The 21,716-nt window shown below is 41.7% G+C and overlaps 1 protein-coding gene across 2 annotated transcripts in view; it reads left to right on the top strand.

Moving 5' to 3' along the window:
* The window catches only part of PXYLP1 (2-phosphoxylose phosphatase 1), a 74,117-nt gene extending 59,954 nt beyond the window's left edge, over nt 1–14,163 (top strand). For both annotated transcript variants that reach the window (XM_075268871.1, XM_075268870.1), the window contains exons 3-7: nt 3,040–3,096; nt 7,686–7,856; nt 9,727–9,853; nt 10,999–11,138; nt 11,347–14,163. In XM_075268871.1, coding sequence (XP_075124972.1) covers nt 3,040–3,096; nt 7,686–7,856; nt 9,727–9,853; nt 10,999–11,138; nt 11,347–12,278 — 1,427 coding nt within the window. In that variant the 3' untranslated portion in view covers nt 12,279–14,163. The remainder of the gene's footprint in view (nt 1–3,039; nt 3,097–7,685; nt 7,857–9,726; nt 9,854–10,998; nt 11,139–11,346) is intronic.
* Nucleotides 14,164–21,716: the final 7,553 nt, after the last annotated feature.

A 21,716-nucleotide genomic window follows, 5' to 3' on the forward strand; every position in this document is an offset into this window, starting at 1 on the left:
GGTTAAAAAAATTTTTTTCAAAGTTATGGATTTTTTTTTACATAGCACCATTATAAAGTACAGTTTGTACCGCAAAAATAAGCCCTCATACGGCTCTGTGAGGGAAAAATTAAAAACAAGTTAAAAAACAATTGAGAAATGGCTGCGGGAAGGGGTTAAGAGGTGTGTCCTAATATAGTTTTCTCCGTGTGTATGACACTGTAACTAATACATTAGTCCAGATGTGGTCTCACTGCAGAGATGGGAGGATTGTAACACCTCTAGCTACAGAATGTCATTCTACCCCCACCCCCCCACCCCTCAAATCCATCTCTTCTGACGTCTTGACTATGATAGAACTACCATTGCCATGCTCCTAAAGAGGATTCTTTCTTCTAGAATCCATTATTTTACCTATATCTATAGTTTCCATTGTTTTCACAGCATTTTTTTTTACTACTGTATAAAGAAACATATAGAGAAAAAACTGAGACCTGTAGCAAGAACAACAAAAAGACAATTTTCTATTTTTGGTAAGAGTAAGTATTCCCTAACAAGACTTAATATTTGGGAAGGCCTGGAGAGCGGACTGCCAGGGCTGAGCATGTTAGCAGCGAAGACCACAAAACCTCACTTGCAAATGTTTAACTTTAATGTTAGTTATTGGAGAACAAGACGGCCTTTCTTTCTGTGGTCCAAGCCTGTCTTTTCCCCCAGCAAGGAATTGAATCAACTGTTAGGTATGCAGAACTGTGAAAGGCCGTCCTGTCCCTCTTTAGGAGGTGCTCCGCCAGTCAGTAAAAATATACAGTGTTTGAGTCAATCCCTGCCATTTCCATAGTGGACCACTGGAAGGCTACAACATGAGCAGCAACATGCTTCCAATTCTGCTCCTACTAGGTGCGTGCCCTGCCATATATTACTGCAACCGCCTGATATACTCTGTGTAACTGTATTTATTGATTTATGGCTGTTTTATATTCATAATGAATATTGCTTTGTTCTTGATGTAAGGCTAAGGTATACTGGCAGTCACTATTACTATTATATTCTATTGTAAAGGCAATTTACAAGAAAGTGTCTACGTTTTTGGTGAATAACTTTAACTCCATAGAAAAGTACTGCTATAAGCCCCTCTTACGTGGACTTTTACTGTCATAGGTATGGTAAGAGGCAGAATAATCTTAACCGTATTCATTAAAATATCTCAGCGATCCTTCTAAGTGTAAGCCCTGCCACTTCTGTGCGTAATATAATGTTAGCATAATACGTGCAAGGTCTGCAGTAGGAATAACGTTAGAACAGATTGGGACTTGTTTTTTTTTCTTTTGCATTGAAAACAATGAATAAATGTAGACTAATCTGAAAAATGAAAACATATTATAATATATTGTTATATATCATAAATATATATTATATTTATTTTTTTAATATGCATTCTGAGTCCTTGGTTCAAATCCAGCCAAAGACAACATCTGTGTGGAGTTTGTATGTTTCCTGCATGTTTGTGTGGGTTTACTCAGTGTACTCTGATTTCTTCCAAGACATACTGATAGGGAATGTAGATTGTGAGTCTATATGGAAAGGTGTTGACAATATCTGTAAGGGGCTGCGGAATATGAAGTGGCTACATTAGTAAGCCAATTAATAATATTAACATACATATATGGTTCATACGTAAAAGTCACAACTCATATGGTTACAATCATGTTGCAGACTTTTGCAATGGATTTTTTAATATGAGGACATTGCTTTTAAAGGGGCTCTATCACTAGATTTACATGTTATGAGCTAAAGATATGCCTGAATAGCCTTTAAAAAGGCTACTCAGGTTCTGCTATTAGTTTGTAAAAAAGACCCCCGTTTTTGTTTCTTACCTCGGAAATCAATATGCAAATTAGCTTGACTGTGCACGGTGGGCGTCCCGTGCACCCCTTACCGTCATAGCTTCTGGATGCCCACCACTGCCACTAAGCCCTCCTCCTACTGCTTCTTCACCGCCTACATCGGCGGCGGTTTCTATTGAAATAACGCGTGTGCGCAGCAGCGCTCCCTCCGGCGCGTTACTGCGCACGCTTCAGTGCCTTTTCCCAATGAAAACATTGTGAGCTGCAGCATGCGCAGTAGCGCGCCGGAGGGAGCGCTACTGCGCACGCGTGTTATTTCAATAGAAACCGCCGACGATGGAAGTGGTGAAGAAGCAGGAGGAGGGGGGCTTGGAGGCAGCGGTGGGCGTCCAGAAGCTATGACGCTAAGTGGTGCACGGGACGCCCTCCGTGCACGGTCAAGCTCGTTTGCATATTGATTTCCGAGGTAAGAAACAAAAACGGGGGGTCTTTTTACAAACTAATAGCAGCACCTGACCTGAGCAGCCTTTTTAAAGGCTATTCAGGCATATCTTTAGCTCATAACATGTAAATCTAGTGATAGAGCCCCTTTAAGTTAATCTATACTGACTATGCCCTTAAGGGTTTTACTATAATTTACCCACATCTATAGTTAGAGGCTTTCCAGCTTTGGTCCACATGTGAAAAATTTAAAGAGGACCCATCACCTATTCTGACATGTCTGCTTTAGTATATAATCATACTCCCTATTATATCTGGAGCATCAATTGTGTTGTGCTGTTTCTCAGTTATTCCTCCTAGAAATGTATAAAAAAAATAAATGACAAGTGGGTGTTACCAGTTGGGGATGGGTCCCCACATAGTATTACTGACAGTATCCACGACCGTGGCTATGCTTACATCCTATGGAACATTACATGATATATACCTTACACAGTATATGTGAATTGGAACAATAGGAACAACCATTTGTGAATGTATTGCTACATTTCTAGAAGAAATAAGAGGAACTGCACTACATAGAGTTCTGACGTGTCAGGGGACGTGTCTGGTAATTTGGAGGTTCTTGAAGAAGAATAAATGTAGCCGCCGGCAAGGAGTTGGTAACCAGGGAAACATTCCAAAAATGATCTAATGACTTTATTACAAGGTACATGTTGTTTTTCAGTATTTGTATTGTAATCGTTGTTTACTATGTCATTTTTGTCTCCAGTCTCCAGATGGCTACCTGTTAGTATGCAGCTTAAGACACAGCCCCATGTCCACCCAGGTAATGTACCATTCCTTACCGTTGCAGTATTTTGTATGGACTATCCAAGGACACAACCAGAGAGTTAATCTAGTTTTCTGCAGATTTCCATTGTGTTTGCAGTGGCTGTGCTGGGACGGTAATATACGCTATGATTTAATGATAGTAATTAAAGTAAACCAATTTTATTTCCAAGCTACCTCAATACGCCGCGGTGAACTCTGTATCCACCAGGGTGCAATCGGAGACCGGTTCTTTGAGGCCAGAGAAATTGGAGAGCGTATCGCGGGATAAAACAGACTTGTAATTCTGGGCATTCCACACCCTAGAAATTATAGTACAAATATACAGAGCCGCTTGGAGCTGTGTTTTCATGTATTTTATAAGGATGGCTTGTTGAAAAATGTGTATAATTATATGTAATTTTTATGTGTATATAGGCTATTTATATTTTTCAGATAGCCTGGGCTCGGTATAAAGTCTAGAGTCAAATTTTGCCTCTGTTTCATGTTGTTTCTTATTATCTACATTATTGTTTCACAACCTGTAATATACCAGTATACCTGAGAGTATGGGCAATGTTCACAACACGTTTAGCACTACACTTTGCATATACCACAGAATAACCATCAGGGTGCACGCAAATTGCAACTATAGATATGCAACCGTATTTTTCGGACTATAAGATGCACTTTTTTTCCCCAAAATTTTTGGGGAAAAAAAGGGTGCGTCTTATAGTCCGAATGTGGCGCCTGGCATCCGCTGTAATAGAGAGACGGATGCCGGCAAGGGATAGACGCCGGGGCCTGAGACATCGCTGCGCTCCTCTGCCCTGCATGAAGCCAGCAGCAGCAGGGGCGATGCTATTCCGCTCCTCCGTCCCCCCGCCGCTGGCTTCATGCAGGGCAGAGGAGCGTAGCGATGTCTCAGGCCCCGGCACCTGTGCCAGCGTCTATCCCTCGCCAGCATCCGCCTCTCTAGTACAGCGGATGCCGGGTCAGTATCGGTGGCCCCTTCTCCCCCGGGGCCAGTCCCCACCGGCCCCGTATCTGTGAAGTTGCAGGCCGGCTCCTGCGCGGCGATATCGCAGGAGCCGACCTGTTCGGGTGACAGCCGGGAGCCTAATGAAGGCTAACAGGCCTGTCACTGCTATATTAGTATTGCGGCTGGGTCTATGACCAGCCGTAATACTAATATACAGAATGTCCCATAGACGGCAATACAGTTGTATTGCCGTCTATGGGACTTGCAGTCAAGTGACCGCAGGTTCAAGCCCCCGGGGGGGAATAAAATAGTAAAAAAAAGAAAAAAAAAAAGCTTTAAAAAATATATAATAAAAATATGAAATAAATAAAAGTTCTAAATCACCTCCTGTCCCTAGAATATATATATAAAAGTAGAAAATCATATATCATAAACCACCGGGTTTTTTTTCAATACAAGGTGATCTAAGCAATAGACATTCCCCAAAATGGTATAACTAAAAAGTACTTCTGGCCCTGCAAAAAAAAAACACACTATGCATCCCCGTACAGCTGCAGGGTCACCTGTCAATGTGGCCTTGCAGCTGTTGCAAAACTACAACTCCCATATATTAAATATTTTACCATTTTTTGCTTCAAAATTTTTTTCCCCTATTTTCCTCCTCTAAAACCTAGGTGCGTCTTATAGTCCGAAAAATACGGAGTATAAGCCTAGTTTTTCAGCACAGTTTTTGTGTTGAAAAAGCCCTCCTCAGCTTATACTCGAGCAAGCAAAAAAAAAAAAAAAAAGTACTTTTTTTTTGGTGGTGGTGGTGGTGGTGGGGTCTAGGGGGGGGTCTATGACCAGACACAATAGTAATGTATAGAATCTCCCATTAAATAGTGGGGGGGGGGGGGGGGGGGGGGAACTTTAGAGAAATATAATAAATTAAATAAATAAAGGTTCTAAATCCCTCCTTTCCCTAGAATACATATAAAAGTAGAAAATGACTGTGACACACATACACATTAGGTATCCCTGTGTCTGAAAATGCCCGGTCTACTGAATATAGGGTATCTGCAGTGCTCCTGTTCCGTCCGGAAGGGGTTAATAGGAGCACTGCAGACACCCTATATTCAGCCAGGCTGAATTCCAAGTGGGGGAAATAAACCCAGTCCTCAAGCTCAGGGAAGGGGCAGACAGACAACTAAAACACCCCCTCCCCTTCCCCAGCATCTACTGCACCCAAAAACTCCGACCATTTTAATTTTTGAAATTTTCCAGTAGCTGCTGCATTCCCCCCCCCCCCCATCGGCTTATACTCGAGTCAATAAGTTTTCCCAGTTTTTTGTGGTAAAATTAGGGACCTCGGCTTATATTCGGGTCAGCTTATACTCGAGTATATACAGTACTTACTCCACTCCTCAGGTCAGTATATGTCAACATACATCATAAAGAGGATTTTAGGATTTTAATATTGATGAACTATCTTTAGAATTTTTGGGGGTCCAACAACCAGGAGCCCCCACAATCAGCTGATGCAACATTGTACATTGTGTAGGGACTGTGCTTGGTATTGCAACTTGGTCTTATTTGCTTTAATGGGACTGAGCTGCAAACAGACCATGTGGCGAATAGATGTAACGTCACTGGCCTGTGAAGCAGAAGCAGCACTCGCCAAGGTACTGGTACTTTGTTAAGCTGATCTGTGTAGAGATTCCCTGTAACAAAATCCAACTGATCAGATATTGATGCCTGATCCTAAGAACTATCCTAATATGTAACTCCTAGAAAACCACATTAAAGAAGGACAGACCAAGCACAGCTTTGGGGAGGACTGGATAGAGAGGGTAGAGTTAAGTAATGATAGAATCAGAGAGGATTAGTCCATGACAGAAGCAGGGAGGAACTGAGATGGTCAGAAAGGGAGGCTAGGGACCGTTAGCTAGTGTCCTCCATACAGGCATTGGGCCATTGAGCAGCTTGCACACCCACCCTGATTGGATCATGGTTGCAGTGGGGAGGAGGGGGGTTCCATGGCATGGAAGGCAGTTATTATGTGGAGTTCTCTGGGGCTTTTAGATTTATAGTAACCCCCAAGTGAACAGTCAAGAGTTACAATGTGCCGCCTACGCCTCCTTCAGACCCATTTATTCTTGCAGTTAGCCCAGGTGACAAAATGGACAGGAATAGTGGCCTGTACTGAAGACTCTTAGCCCTCTACATTGACCTTTGATAATACACAGGCATGTATATGTTGCCATACACACTGATAAAACAACACTTGATTGTGAGCATAGAGATTTAGAGGACAGCTCTTCACTACAAGCTACATGGGCAATTGTATGTACAAAAACATGTTATGCTATATACTGTATCATGTGTGAGCTGTGGGGTTTCTGTACGGTTTGTGAAAAATTGTGCAAGTGGTGCTTGGCCTGATTTACTTACTTGTGTGACTTTTCTGGGGTTTATTATGAATTGCCAAGAGCATTGTTCTGACTTATGGCACTTCCTTAATCTTCTTGTGTCCTGCTTTGTCTCATTTTACAATTAAATCTCAAAAACCTATATAAATAAATAGTTCCTCTCGATGGCCCACATTTACTAAGGCTGGTGTGCCTAGAAAGTGGTCATCAATGCACCTCGACTTGACGAATCTCATTCCTGTACCACTCTTGCCACTTTTTTAGACAGTGGGCAGAGTTGGGTAGGAACATGATCAGAATTACAGGAGCCTCCTAGTATTGCTGGGGAGTTTTGCTGGCGTAAACATTTAAAAATTTTCCCCTATTTGTCTGAGGAGATCAGCCAAGTGCTGTGGTTCTGCTTGTGCTGCCTGGTTGTAAAACAACTGGCTGCAGCAGGAGCCTCCCATCAGTCCTGTCTACAGTAGGATGAAAAGATTTACAATATGCAATTGTAGTAATTATGCCAAGTGTGTATACAGATCATAAGATCTATTCGGACAACGCAAAACAGCCATGAAAATTGGACGTTTTTCACAACCGTTTTTGCATCCCTGGGTCAGCCATTTTCAAGAATCCATAATAAATTTGAGTCTATTGAAAGATCTGTGAAAACGGGTAAAAATAGGACGTCCTTTTCTTCTTTTTTTTTTGTTGGTCCGTTAAAAAGGGGTGTGTCAAAAAATTGGTGATGTGAGTAGCCCCATGCACAGAAATTTATTTTAATGCGGCCTTGTGACGGCCGTGAACAACTTCCTTGAGACTAGATCTTAAGGTCAGTCCCAAGACCAAAGATACATTTTTAAGTGAAGATACTAAAACCCCAAAATGGCATCTACTTTGTAACTAAACAAGAGCTTCTGGCGTCACCCCTTGTGTGCTGCGTTCACATCTGTAACACTGTTTTTGTTGTTCTGCTCTGTCACAGTATCCGAAAAATGGAAAAACAATCCATCTGGTCACGGGGAACCCCATTTTCTATAATGGGGTCTGTCAGGTGTCCTCTATTTTTTTTTTTTTCACAGAAAACCCCAGACAAAAAAAGTCAAGTTTACAGACTTTTTCACTAGGGATATATGCAGGACTTTGTGCTGGAGGTTACCAATGACATGGGTGTGAACGTAGCCTTATTGGGGATGTTGGCTTCTTATTCAATTCTGTTTACTATTTTTCTCACAGGGTTCCCGATGCGGCTCATACCCGCTGCTCCAGCGAGGGAAGAAGTACTCACTGCCAAAAATCGCAAAAGAATCATGCCTGACCTGCTGACAGAGCCTTCTGTACCCGATCCACTGTATGAAGCCAACCTGTACTGCAATACTCCTGGAATAGCAGAGCGTAGTATGGAAGGTAATGTCCTGTGCAGATTGTACACCAGCTACTGTAATACCAATCCACCACTAGTCTGCTGCTCAGATTCCTGTATTACATCATTAGCAATGAGATGTACTAAATAAAATGCATCAGAAAAGTGTTTAAGACACTTCTTAAGCCCATGTAGATATAGTTGGCCCATCCTATTGGTAACAAGAGTGACTCTTCGATATATGCAGAGACAACGCTTTTATCTGTCCATGAAGAGAACAAGGATCAAGAAACTTTTTTTTTTTTTCTAAGCAACACGTTGGAATAGCCTTAAGAAAGGCTATTCTTCTCCTACCTTTCGTTGTCTTCTCTGAGCTGCCGTTCGCCTGAAATCCCGGTTTTTTGTCGGTATGCAAATGAGTTCTCTCGCAGCACTGGGGGCGTGCCCCAGCGCTCAAACAGCACTGGGGGCGTCCCCAATGCTGCGAAAGCTCTCTCTCCAGCGCCACCTCCATCTTCGTCAGCAATGTCCTCTTCTTCCAGCGCAGGTTTCAGACTTCTAGGCCTCGGGCAGAGCTGACTCCGCATGCCCACAGGCCACGAGAAAATGGCCGCTTACAATAATGCTCCATTTCTGTGCTATTTGTTATTTATTTATTTATTTATTCATACTTAGTATAGTTAATTCTCTCCCTTAGGCCCCGTTCACACAGGGCTAGAGACCGCGTTTTTTGGTCCTGATTCTGATGCAGGAAGCCGCGTCAGAATAGGACCAAAATGCGACTGTCGCAGCTTCCGACAGTCGCGGCTTCCCGCTCCGGAGTAGGCCCAAATGAATGGGCTTAGTCTAGAGGGTGCTGCCGTGAAGCAGACGCCGCGGCTGAATCAACCACAGAAACTGCCTGCAGAAAGGGCAGCTCGCTTCTTTTTTCCGTGAGCGGCAACATACCGCTCACGACAAAAAGGAAGATAGCGGTCTACATAGACCTGTATTGTGAGGGGGCGAATTCTGAGGTGGATTCGGCGTCAAAATCCGTCCCCTCTTGCCCAGTGCGAACGAGCCCTTAATATCTCATGGGCCCCCTGTAGCTCATTTCACACGCTAGAACAAAAATATCCCCTCCCTTACATTATAGGAACCCGATAATGTCCATTACCATAATCTTTATTTACAGCACTGCTGGTAGAAGTGACCATCACTTGTATAATTCTCACACTATGTTTACATCTGCGCCTGGTATCTGTATGTTGCGAATCCGTGAAAAAAACAACGAATTTGTCAAAAAAAAAAAAAAAATGGCTACACAGCACATACATAATCTATCTTTTTTGACAGAACTGTCAAAGAAACTGTTTTTGTAGGGTCCGTTCTCCCCCCCCACCACCACCACCACCTTCTTCACTCTGAGCATGTGTAGAGAAGAAAGAGGGTAAAACACGTTGGTAATCCATTTGTGTCTGCCTCCCATAGACATCAATGTTATAAAAAAATGAAATAAAATTTACATTTGTTGCTGTTGTCGTGTATCCTATTTTTTGGATGGAGCAAAAGTCCAACTTTTTTCTCCACTTGGGTACCCAAAAAAACGGAAACCCAATCTGCTTACCCGCGGAACCTTTATACTGCAGTGGAGTCCGCAGGGTTTCTACCTGAAAAATATGGAGAGAAAAGTCCGCATTTTTCAAGCCTAATGGGGGACGGATTTCTCAAACGGTCACACAGCGCTAATGTGACCACAGCCTTACAGTGCTGCAATAACCAGCTCTACCTTATCTATATTGTGTATATAACTTTTATTATTTAAATATGAATTTTCAAATATTTACAATTACAATAATGTAATATTTTTTATCATATAAATATATGTATTATTAATCTAAACATGTGATATTTCATCATTTTCTATGTCTTTAGGCCATGCACCTCATAACTTTAAACTGTTGTCCGTCCAAGTAATGATCCGTCATGGAGATAGGTATCCACTGTATGCTATTCCTAAAACCAAGAGACCTGATATTGACTGTGTCCTGGAGCCAGACAGGTATAGTACATCTTAAAGTCATTTGTGCTTGACTTCATCGTTTCTCTAAAAAAAAAAAAAAAAATCCATCCTTAAATACATCATTAACAATATAGCGTAGGTGAAAACAAGAATTAGATACTAAAGGGATATGGATACACTGTATATACTTGCACAATATGGACTAAAATATTGGAGCACAGCTCTTAACCATTGAATTCTGTTTGAGGTCAGTCTGTCTGAACAAATATATGGGTAAAAAATATGCAAATCTATTCTCCAGGATGTAATTAGGAGAACAGTGCACTCTGTACACCACCCTATAGAGGGCAGCATCCTTAACATCATGAACGACTCAGTTATAAAGTCTATTTAATCATGATGTGGATTTAATTGCCAAATTAGTATTTCTATCCCAAAAGGAACAGATTCCCAGATATGGACAAATGTATGTGAAAGAATGGTTTGCTCTAAAGAGCTCATTGAATCCTAGAGTGATACTGTAATAGGATGTCACCATTGTAAGCCAGTTTGTGAAATTTCTTCCCCCATAGACAATGACTTGTGAGTGTAAGGCAGGGTTCACCGTTATGAAGGTGTCCGTTTAAAAGAAAAAAAAGTACACCTATCATAATGGACATTAACTGATGGTAATGTGTCCGTTTTTTTTTAAATGATCCATTTAATGGATCAGTTAAAAAAAAAACGGACACAGTATCAGCATCAGTTGGTATCAGTTTGTCCATTTTTTATACTGTCTGTTTTTGTTTGTTTGTTTTGGGTTGTTTTTTTTTTGCTTTTTGAGCATGCGCAGAAAATAGAGAGAAAATAACGGAGAGTAACTGATGGCTATGAGTTAAGCGGCGTTCACACTGCTGCTGCTGTCCGCCCCAGGGTGTCCGTGGTAAACCCCGGGGAAACCAGACAGCATACAATTTGCGAGCGGTCTGCTTTAAAACCCATTCATTTGAACTTTTTTTTTATTAGAGGGCTATCATTAATAAGGGGGAACTATTACTGATATGGCGCTGTTTATAAGCAGGGACTATTATTTATAAGGAGGCGCTATAATAACTGATGAGGGGGTGCAAAAATCTATTGGGTCATTATTTCAATTGTCAGACCCCCACTTCAGTGTTGTCTATTGTTCTCCTTACATTTTCTAGGAACCCATCCCATCCAAACTTGGCAGACTTTATTAGCCACATGACAAAAGGAATGGAAGCCCAGATGGATGGTACATTGAGCAGCCTTCCACGTTTTCCCAGCCATTCACTGTGTGAGATGGGAGAATTAACCCAAACAGGTAGACCATATTTTCTGTATTATCTTGTGGCATTCACAAATAAAGGAAAAGTTATTTTTCATTTTAGTACAGTAAACAGGTATCCTATTTAAAAAATGGATTAATTGGGACAGGGGCTGATATCATTGTAATCGACCTTCAGCATATTCCTCTAAACACCATTGACCAATGTGTTCAGTAATCCCTATGTTTCTATTGTGTCATGCAGGTGTTGTTCAGCATTTGCACAATGGACAAATCCTAAGGGAAAATTACTTGAAGAAACATAAACTTCTCACAAGTGACTGGACAGCAAAGCAGCTTTACATGGAATCCACTGGGAAAAGCCGGACGCTGCAGAGCGGTCTGGCCTTACTGTACAGCTTCCTGCCTGGCTTTGACTGGAAGAAGATAAGCGTCCGACACCAGTGGAGCAGTATATTCTGTTCCAGTCACTGTGACTGTCCTATGAGGAACCACTACCTCGAAGAAGAGCAGCGCCGCCAGTACGGCTATAGGATTAAAAACGCTCAGCTAGAAAAGACTTATATTGATATGGCCAAAGTGGTGGGGGTCCCCACTCGGCTATTAAGAGCCTCCAATCCCATTGACTCATTGCTGTGCCATTTTTGCCACAATGTCACCTTCCCGTGCACCAAGAATGGCTGTATAGACATTGAGCACTTTAAGGTTATTAAAGCACATCAAATTGAGGATGAGCGGGAGAGGCATGAAAAGCAGCTGTATTATAAGTATTCACTATTGGCTACTTACCCCCTGCTAAACCAGACTGTCAGCCGAATGCAACGGATATCAGAAGGCAAAAAGACGGAAGTGTTTGCCTTATACTCTGCCCATGACGTGACTCTCTCACCCGTCCTCAGCGCCATCGGTCTCACGGAGGCCAGGTTCCCTCGATTTGCCGCCCGCTTAGTATTTGAATTGTGGCAAAACACTGACAAACAAAAGGACCACTACGTCCGCATCCTGTACAACGGGGAGGATGTCACTTTTCAGACTTCTTTTTGTAGAGAATACGTGAGGCGCTCGAACAGGCCCCTATGTCCGCTTTCAAAATTTGTCAATTTTGTGAAGAAAGAGATGTTCTCGGCCCTGAACAGCACCAGTTATTACGATGCCTGTCATCAGAGGTTGTTTTAGAGAGGAGTTCATGGCAAGAAGCCTATTCATTTATTGTAACATCGACAACAGGAGACATTCATCTTGGTTCAGTAACTGTGCAAATAAAAGTCGCCATTAAGCTCTTGCACGGTTTATGTTGACAGCACTGACCACAGCTAAGCTGCCAACTGAGCAGTGTGTCTGCCATGCAGATTTGTTCCACAGTCCAGCTAGCTCCATGGTTAATGAAAGGCGGCCAGCCTTCTATGTAAGGCATAAAGCAGAGATTGTAATGCGTTACGTTAACTGCAATTTCTTGTGTGCTGAAAAAGCCTGGCTCCATTTAAGACCTGAAATTTCAGACATGACAGCAATTTACTGCATTGTCCTATACTTCCCCATATCACTTTGTCATAGGTTTAGGAAAGTGAGATATTGGCAGTTCAGTTCATGGATTTATCCTTAAGGTGGTCAATTGCCTTTGAAGGAGTTTAATGGCTAAATAATTGATGACCTTTTCTTAGGATAAGTCATCAATAAAAGATCACCAGGGGTCTGACACCTAGGTTCCCGACCAACCACCCATTGAAAGAGGCTGCAGCATTCAGGTAAGTACTGCGGCCTCTTCAGTACCGACTTAGTACAGTGCCGTACATTGGCATGAGAGCATGCTGTGCATTGGTATGGGACTGATCAGACCAAGTCACCGATGAATGAGACATCACATGGCCTTTGAAGCGCCAGCAGTGCTCAGGAAGCTCCGCTACTGCTTCTAACAGCTGATCTGGGGGGTCCCTGGGGTTGGACTCTCACAGATCTTCAATAGTTAACCTATTCTAAGGATAATTCATCAATTAAAAAGTCTCAGAAAACCCCTTTAATAGCTGTTGGCCAGTCCCCCACACATCAGTGGAACCATTGTATTCTCAATAGAGAATATCCTGCAAGAACAAAGGATCAGACATAATGAAATCCAACATGTCCAACCTTTCTTTTCCTCCACATTTGCGGTCAGCACCCTTTTACACACTACATGGTTGGCTGGTCTGATGAGTTTGGCCAACATTCATCAAATGTTTGCAATAGAAAAACACATAGACATCAGCAATGACATCTAAAGTAGTTCTTCCATATAAATATCATGTATATAACACCCAATATCTCAGCTTCCTAAACGCATGTGATTGTCGTATCGGGCCTCTATCTGCAGTCACCGGTGACTATTTAGGTTCCAAGCAGATTGACAAGGAATGTACTTACCACCTTATTGCCTCTTTCATGCTGTGGGTTACTTACAGAATTAAACCAATGTCTAACAGAATTTGGCAGTCACACCACTTACTAAACCATTCCATGGTTGAAAATGTAAGATTATAAAACTTAAAACAACATGTTTATTTGTTAGGATCCTGAAATTCTAGACCTAGATTCTAGAGAGCTTAGAGAGTGCTCACTGCAGTTTAGGCTATGTTCACACTTGCGTAGTAGCTTCCATTTCTTAAAGAAACCACAATATCCTGTCCGATCCGTCCAGTGGACCCCTTTAAGTGATAATGGGGTCTATGTGACCTGTGATGCAGTTATGAAATTGTAAGACAGGTCCCTATGGTGAAGTGTGAATATTAGGCGGGTATTACTGTATAATAAATAAGGCTCTGTTCACATTTCTATTGCAGCTTCTGTTTATAAACCACAGTTAAATGTCTTAAGATCATATGTAACCAGCACCTTCTCTTCATTGGTGCCAAACCATATATAGTGGGACTAGTATACATCTTGAAATCCACTACTACACACCGTGGTCAGGCGATGATAATGTCAGTCGATTCAGGTCACTTACCTCTAGTGCCATCATGAAATCTAGTTTCCTTCTTGGACTACAGCTGCTGACCTGAATATACTGACATTGACCTATCTTGACTACATACCAAAACCAAAAAACGGGGAGGAATACTTGGCGTAATGAAAGGTAAATTTTATTAAAAACTCGGGGAAGGATAATTACCAACAGACAAATAGGAATCTGTCCCAACACAGGTAGGATAAAATACAGCAGTGACACATAGTACAAAAAATTGGTGTCCTATACAGGTATATACGGTCTCTATCCGTGGCTGATTGTTATAGTATATACTTAGAGCTGCGCAATAGAGTAAAGGTCACAAGTGTAGGCAGTTCAGGGAGATGCTGACAATGCAAGTATCTGTGATAGTAAAATCTATAAATAGGTAGAATATATAGCCAATATTGTAAAAATAATGGTAAAACACAAATCCAGCCGTACGAAGTGAAAAAATGCAAAAAGTACACTATGTGATCAAAACTATCCAGATACCCCCAAAAGCATACGTTTTTCATATTAGGTGCATTGTGCTGCCACCTACTGCCAGGTACTCCATGTCAGTGACCTCAGTAGACATTAGACATCGTGAGAGAGCAGAATGGGGCGCTCTGCGAAACTCACGGACTTTGAACGTGGTCAGGTGATTGGGTGCCACACATCACGCAGGTCAATGCCAAACGACGCCTCGCTTGGTGTAAGGAGCGTAAACATTGGACGATTGAACAGTGGAAAAACGTTGTGTGGAGTGACGAATCACAATACACATTGTGGCGATCCGATGGCAGGGTGTGGATATGGTGAATGCCCGGTGAACGACATCTGCCAGCGTGTGTAGTGCCAACAGTAAAATTCGGAGGCGGTGGTGTTATGGTGTGGTCGTGTTCTTCATGGAGGGGGATTGCACCCCTTGTTGTTTTGCGTGGCACTATCACAGCACAGGCCTACATTCATGTTTTAAACACCTTCTTGCTTCCCACTGTTGAAGAGCAATTCGGGGATGGCGATTCCATCTTTCAACACGATCGAGCACCTGTTCATACTGCACGGCCTGTGGTGGAGTGGTTACATGACAATAACATCTCTGTAATGCACTGGCCTGCACAGAGTCCTGATTTGAATCCTATAGAACACCTTTGGGATATTTTGGAACGCCAACTTCATGCCAGGCCTCACCGACCTACATCAATACCTCTCCTCAGTGCAGCACTCTTGGCTGCCATTCCTCAAGAAACCTTCCAGCACCTGATTGAACGTATTCCTGCGAGAGTGGAAGCTGTCATCAAGGCTAAGGGTGGGCCAATACCATATGGAATTCCAGCATTACCGATGGAGGGCGCCACAAACTTGTAAGTCATTTTCAGCCAGGTGTCCGGATACTTTTGATCACATAGTGTATATACTCAAAACTGCAGAATTAGAATAAAATATATATCACAAGTGTGGGCAGTTAGGAAGTGGTGTTAACAATGTAGATGCACATAGTAATTAGATCTGTATACAAATCAAATATAGGAACAATATTGCAATACATTCAAATAGAAGTAAGAAGTATGGTTGGCAATGAAGAATCAGAAGATACAACAAAACAGAAGAGAGATTATAGAGTAGATGGTCACTAGCATAAAGTTAGACACATACCCATGGTAGAAGTATACTGTGGACCCGGAGGGAAAAGAGACCTACACCCCAACGCGCGTTTCGACGCTTGTGCCTTCTTACACCAAGTACAGTATTCCTCCCTGTTTTTTTGTTTTGGTCAGTTTATCCTGGTTATAGGAATACAATACCTACGATGTGACCCGTACAGAGGGAAGATGGTATGTTTTTGCACTCTTATGTTCCCTCGATGTCATGTTTGTTGTATATCTTGACTACATAGTAGAGCCATGAATTTTATGTTGTTAAAACTATCTATCATGGGTAAAACAGGGCCTGTGTGAACAGAGCTGAACAACTTTTTAACCAGTGTAAGTGCTTCATACACACGCTATTTTTAGTGTTTTAAGATGCTTGTAAGAGAAAAAACTGCATTACAAGGATTCTTACAGAATTTTTGGTGGTATTTTTATTTTGTAACTTTTTTTATATGTTACTTTTTTCTGGTGTTCTAGGGAATAATACCAGGAAAAAAATTTACATCGAGAGCATGCTGTTTTACATAAAATACCACTGACCTCAAAAACACAAAGAAAACCTCATAAAAGTGTTGTGTGTTTCCAGTGAAAATCTGTCTATACACAAGATGAGATTTTAGCCTGTCATATTTGTCATTCATAAAAACAGTCCCACAGACAATTGATAGTCTGCATTGTAGCCAAACATTATCTTGTGTGTGTGTCGTTGGCTTAAAGGAAACCTTTCAGTTGAATTTGGGACTCTAAACTACAAGTATTCCCTTATGGGCCTGTGGTTAGTATCCCAAATAAACGAATATACTATATGCCTGCCCACCCTGGGGTTATTTAACACAAAGCCCCTTATGCTTATCAGTAGATGTAGTTCCAATGCATGTACTTTAATGACGCCAGAGCAGTATACGGTGACTTCACTCAACACAGGCCTGATGCACAGTTGTACAATTTTCCAATATACTTTATGTAACAATTCCTATAATGGTTTTCTAGATCTCTGCTTGCAGTCATTCATTCTGCTTACTCCTAGTGAGTAAAAATCAGTCCATGGTCAGGTCATGTGATATACAGTCCATGGTCATGTGATGGAAACACAGGTGCATGGCTTATTACAAGACAAAGCCGTGACTGTAACAAGGTTTGTACCAGTGTGTCCTACTGCACATGTGCAGCAAAGCCAAGATGGGAATTTATCTATAAGTAAGCATAAGGCGGTAATACTAGACACACCCCAGGACGGACAGGCTTACTGTTGTTATATTTTAGACCATAAACTACAGGTCCATAAGGACATACTTGTGATTTATTGTCTGTGAGTCTCCTGACGGGTTCCCTTTAAGGCTGTTAAAGTAGGGCACTTGTGCAGTGTTATACCAGCCATTCAATACATGTAAATATATGACAATGTCTAACTGTAAGCTGTGTGGTTTCAGTGTAGTTACATCTTCTGCGGGCAGTATTTGGTACTGTGTTCTGAACATTTCTTTTTTTTCCAGTTTTACTACATAATTCACTTTTTTTTTTTACCTTGGGACATTGCCTAATTTTATCATCAAGTACATTGTGGTACATCAGGTTGCATTACACTTATATGTACCGTTAAATGAGGCCTATTACTGATTAGAAGTCCATGCCACTTTTATGTTCAACATGTAACTCTATTTTTATGGGCGGCTTATTTGCTTTTTTCTGATATGAAGTGTCCACTGCCCTGCTTTTCTTTGTAGACACATGTAGTGTTATTTGGTGATAATTGTCTGTCCTGTGTTGCCATTACAGGGTGCTTAAAGGGCATGTCCAGTCACGGCAAATAAATGTTGTTTGTATATCGACAAGTTATACAGTTTTCCTATCTACAATTTTGTAACCATTCTTTATGGTTTTCTAGATCTCTGCTTGCTGGTATTCTTTATGTATAAAATTCCGTCCATGGTCATGTGATATACAGTCCATGGTCATGTGATGGACACACAGGTACACAGCTCGTTACAAGACAAAGCTCTGATTACTATGCTGTGACTATAACAAGATGTGCACCTGTGTGACCATCACATGACCATGGACTGTATATCACATGGAGATCTACAAAATCATTAGGAATTGATACAGAAAATATATTGGAAAATAGTAAGATTTTAAATTATAAAAACAATCTTCTGTTTTCTTAAACTGGACAACCCCTTTAAGGCCGGGGCCCCATGGACCAGAAGCTCCGTGATTTGCCTGCGGCGGAAACGCCATGGGAAAAATCACAGTGTTTTACAGTAACTGCAAAGTGAATGGGATTTGTGCAAATCCCATGCCCACTTTCTGGAGAAAACTGTAGCGCGGACACACTGCATGTTCCAAAACTGGTGCAGTTTTGGAAATCACAGCATGTCCATTATATCTACAGAAACGCAGACGGCTTTCCTGTAGATATAATTGTGACAGAAAGTCTGGGGGAAAATTCTGTGAACTTTCTCTTTAAGGCGCTGCGGAGAGAACCGTAATGTGTTGCCACTGCGTTTTTTCCCGCAGCGCTTTACAGCTGCAGGTCGTCCTGTGGGGCTTTAGCCTAAAGGTGAGTAAAACTCCATTCGCATGTAATAAGATAAGATAATCCTTTAATAGTCCCACAATGGGGAAATTTCAGTGATACAGTTTCATAGATGGTACAGTAGTATATAACAAGAGAGAAACACACATACAAGCTCATGGCAGATAGAGAAATCCTAGGAATCATAGCAACTAAAAGGGAAAGAAACACAGACACACTGCAGGATCATTTAGTTCTCTGTGTGAAGTGATGTTAATAATACAGCCCGACCGTGGTTGGAGGACAAAAACATCTGACCGTGGCCTATGACCTTACTGCAGTTTTATTTGACTATTTATTTTCACACATTGACACTTTTGTTATATATGTGAATACAAGACGCTCCTTACCTCCCCATATTCTATATCACTGAGGTGATGCAGGGCAGATGAGAAAAACTGAGATCCAACCCCTGTTATTAGATTATTAAATTAGTAGAATTTAGGATCAATTGGTTTTATTGTCTGATGTAAAAATAACATTTTCAGCTATACTTTCTGTGTCATTTCCTTGTGGTTTTTAATTTTTAAAACTGGAATACCCCACACAGTACACTATGGCCAAATGTATAGAAATATACAGAAATGTTGGAGATTTCACAATGTGTGTCTTGTTTGTGGCTATGCTTAAAAATCTGTGCAGACAGACCAAAAACAAAACTATCTGCCTTATTACACTGCAGTGTGATCAGGTAAGGGGAGTAAACTTGTGGATGGAGCCGCAGCTTGTCCGCCATTGGCTTGGTCACTGACCTAGCAGATTTATAGAACACTGTGTAGTGGCTGTTCCTGGTTACTGCAGATCAACTCCCTTGTATGGAAGCTATGCTGCAGTAACCATGAATGGACACTTTGTGATCTGTGTTAATTTCAGCAACCACGGCTGCCAATATCTGCTGACTGGTGGGGGTGTCACGTCAGACCCACCACAATCTGAAATTGATGCCCTAAAGACAGGATAGGCCATCAAAATCTATATGATAGAAAACCTCTTTAAGGGCTAGTTCACACGGGCACAGAGTCCAGGTCATAATCCACCCCCTCACAATAGAGGTCTATGGAGACTGCTAGCGATCTTTTTTTCTATGAGTGGCATGTTGCCGCTCACGGAAAAAAGAAGCAAGCTGCCCTTTCTTCAGGCAGAGTCCGCGGCTCATTCAGCCACGGTCCGCCTCGCGGCAGCAACCTCCGGATTAGGCCCATTCATTTTGGATGAGAAAAAAGATATATCCAGCACAACGATAGATCCAGATAAAACTTAGCTTTTAATGAATAGGAACATTTGGTCCCATAAAAAACCCAACACAGACATCGAACAGAAATGAGTAAGGAGCTCAGGCTCTGAAATGCGTAAGCGGTTCAGTATGTCGCATCGTCATTGTTAGTCCGGTATGTCTACATGAATTGTTTTGAATAGCGCTGAATTTGTTTTTCTGTTCGATGTCTGTGTTGGGTTTTTTATGGGACCAAATGTTCCTATTCATTAAAAGCTAAGTTTTATCTGGATCTATCGTTGTGCTGGATATATCTTTTTTCTCATGCATTATGTCTTTTGCCTAAACCCAGTAGGCTATATCCGTGCATAACCAGTTTCACGTATATACATTTTTACCGGAGCATCGAGCCGTGAATCATTGTGCCATTCATTTTGGGCCTACTCCGGAGCGGGAAGCCGTGACTGACAGTCGCAGCAAGCGTATTTTGATCAGGACCAAAATATGCTACTCCATCCCCGTGTGAACTAGTTCTAAGGCTAAGGCCCCACGTTGCAGAAATGCTGCATTTTTTGTTGCGGTTTTTTAATCCAAAGCCAAGAATGGCTACAGAAGGAATGGGAAATATATAGGAAGTTCTTATATTTCTATCTTCTGCTCAATCCACTCCTGACTTTGGCTCAAAAAAAACGCAACAAAATCTGCAACAAAAAAAGCTGCATTTCCAAAACATGGGGCTTTAGCCTAAGACAGAATTTCTTTACTAGATTGAGGCTTCTTGTTTGTGCTTTGATGTTTTATTACCTGTTTGGTGAATCCCGTCACACTTCTTGTATCATTTCACTGTCCTACATGTTGCAGTTTTGTGTAAATACTGAACAGAACATAAAGTAATCTGCTGTAATCTGGACATTGCTTGAAAAGAGCTAATTCACAACACTGTTGGGTTGTCTTCATTAAATTGCATCTGAAGTATGTGTGTATAATATATATGTAGTACATACATGTACCCTCATAAGGCCTTGTTTACTTAATGGTTAAAATGGTGTACAGGGAGTAAAGTTTGCTGTATAGCCACTGTACCCACTGAACATGTCTGTAGATTATAAGGCAGGGTTCACATGGACCTTACTTTAAAGAAGAACTGCATTCAGTAATTAATTGCAGTAATATCTAGCACGTTACTGTGTATTTTACCTGTATGATAACAACCACTACATTGAAAACTTCTGGTTTATTGACATAGTACAAATGTGCTACTTATTATAGAGGACCTTTCACCTCCTCAGACACATGCGGTGTAATACACCGCTAGAAAGCCAACAGTGCGCGGAATTCAGTACACTATCAGCTTTCATGTTCTGTGCCCTCAGTGAACAGCTATCAATGTCGGTACCGTACCTCTTCACTGTCAGAAGGGGGTTTCTGACGGTTAGTCAGGAAGGCCCCTCCTCACAGTAGCGTCTATTGCGCTGTACTGTGAGAGGAGGTGTTCCTTATCATCCAGCGATGACGCTGAGCGATGAGGAATGCCCTCCCTCATACTCGTCTGTCAGTCCCTGATCTCAGCGGTGATGCTGGCTTGTACGGCAAATGAATGCTGAGGCTATATGGGGCCTTAGCCTAAAAAACCCTTTTGTTGTCAGAGGGTTAAAAAAAAAAAAATTCTGGGAGTGATGACATATCGTACCAACATGTGGCCTAGTCTCTGATCTTAGAGGTGATTCCACTAAGTACAGCTCACCATTACTCCCTGGAGGTAAATACAGATCAGCGGGTCACCAGAGCATCAGTGCTGGAGAAGCAAGGAATGGACAAGGTGAGGAGGGTGTGTTTAGTTTTTATATGAGTACATTTGTTACTACGGTACTCTCTGACATCCCCTTTAATCTTCAGAGTAAAAACAAGGCTCCAGTAGATATAAATGACCAATAAACTAAAGTACTGGGCAAAAGCTTCAGGTATGTATGGAAAAAAAATGCTGCAAGGTAAGAGCGCTTTCAAAAGCGGAGGGTTAATAGTGGGATTTTTTTGGGGAGGGGGGGGGGTTTGATCAATGAACAAAAGGAAAATCAAAATCACATTACTATTTGGTGTGACCGTCCTTTGGAGAAAGAGTCCTGGAAGTGATGATTTGGCCCCCAGAGAGCCCTGATCTTTGCATCATCCAGTCTGTCTGGGATTACATGAAGAGACAGAAGGATTGGAGCAA

The sequence above is a fragment of the Leptodactylus fuscus genome, chromosome 3, assembly GCF_031893055.1.
Source record: "Leptodactylus fuscus isolate aLepFus1 chromosome 3, aLepFus1.hap2, whole genome shotgun sequence".
Taxonomy (NCBI): domain Eukaryota; kingdom Metazoa; phylum Chordata; class Amphibia; order Anura; family Leptodactylidae; genus Leptodactylus; species Leptodactylus fuscus.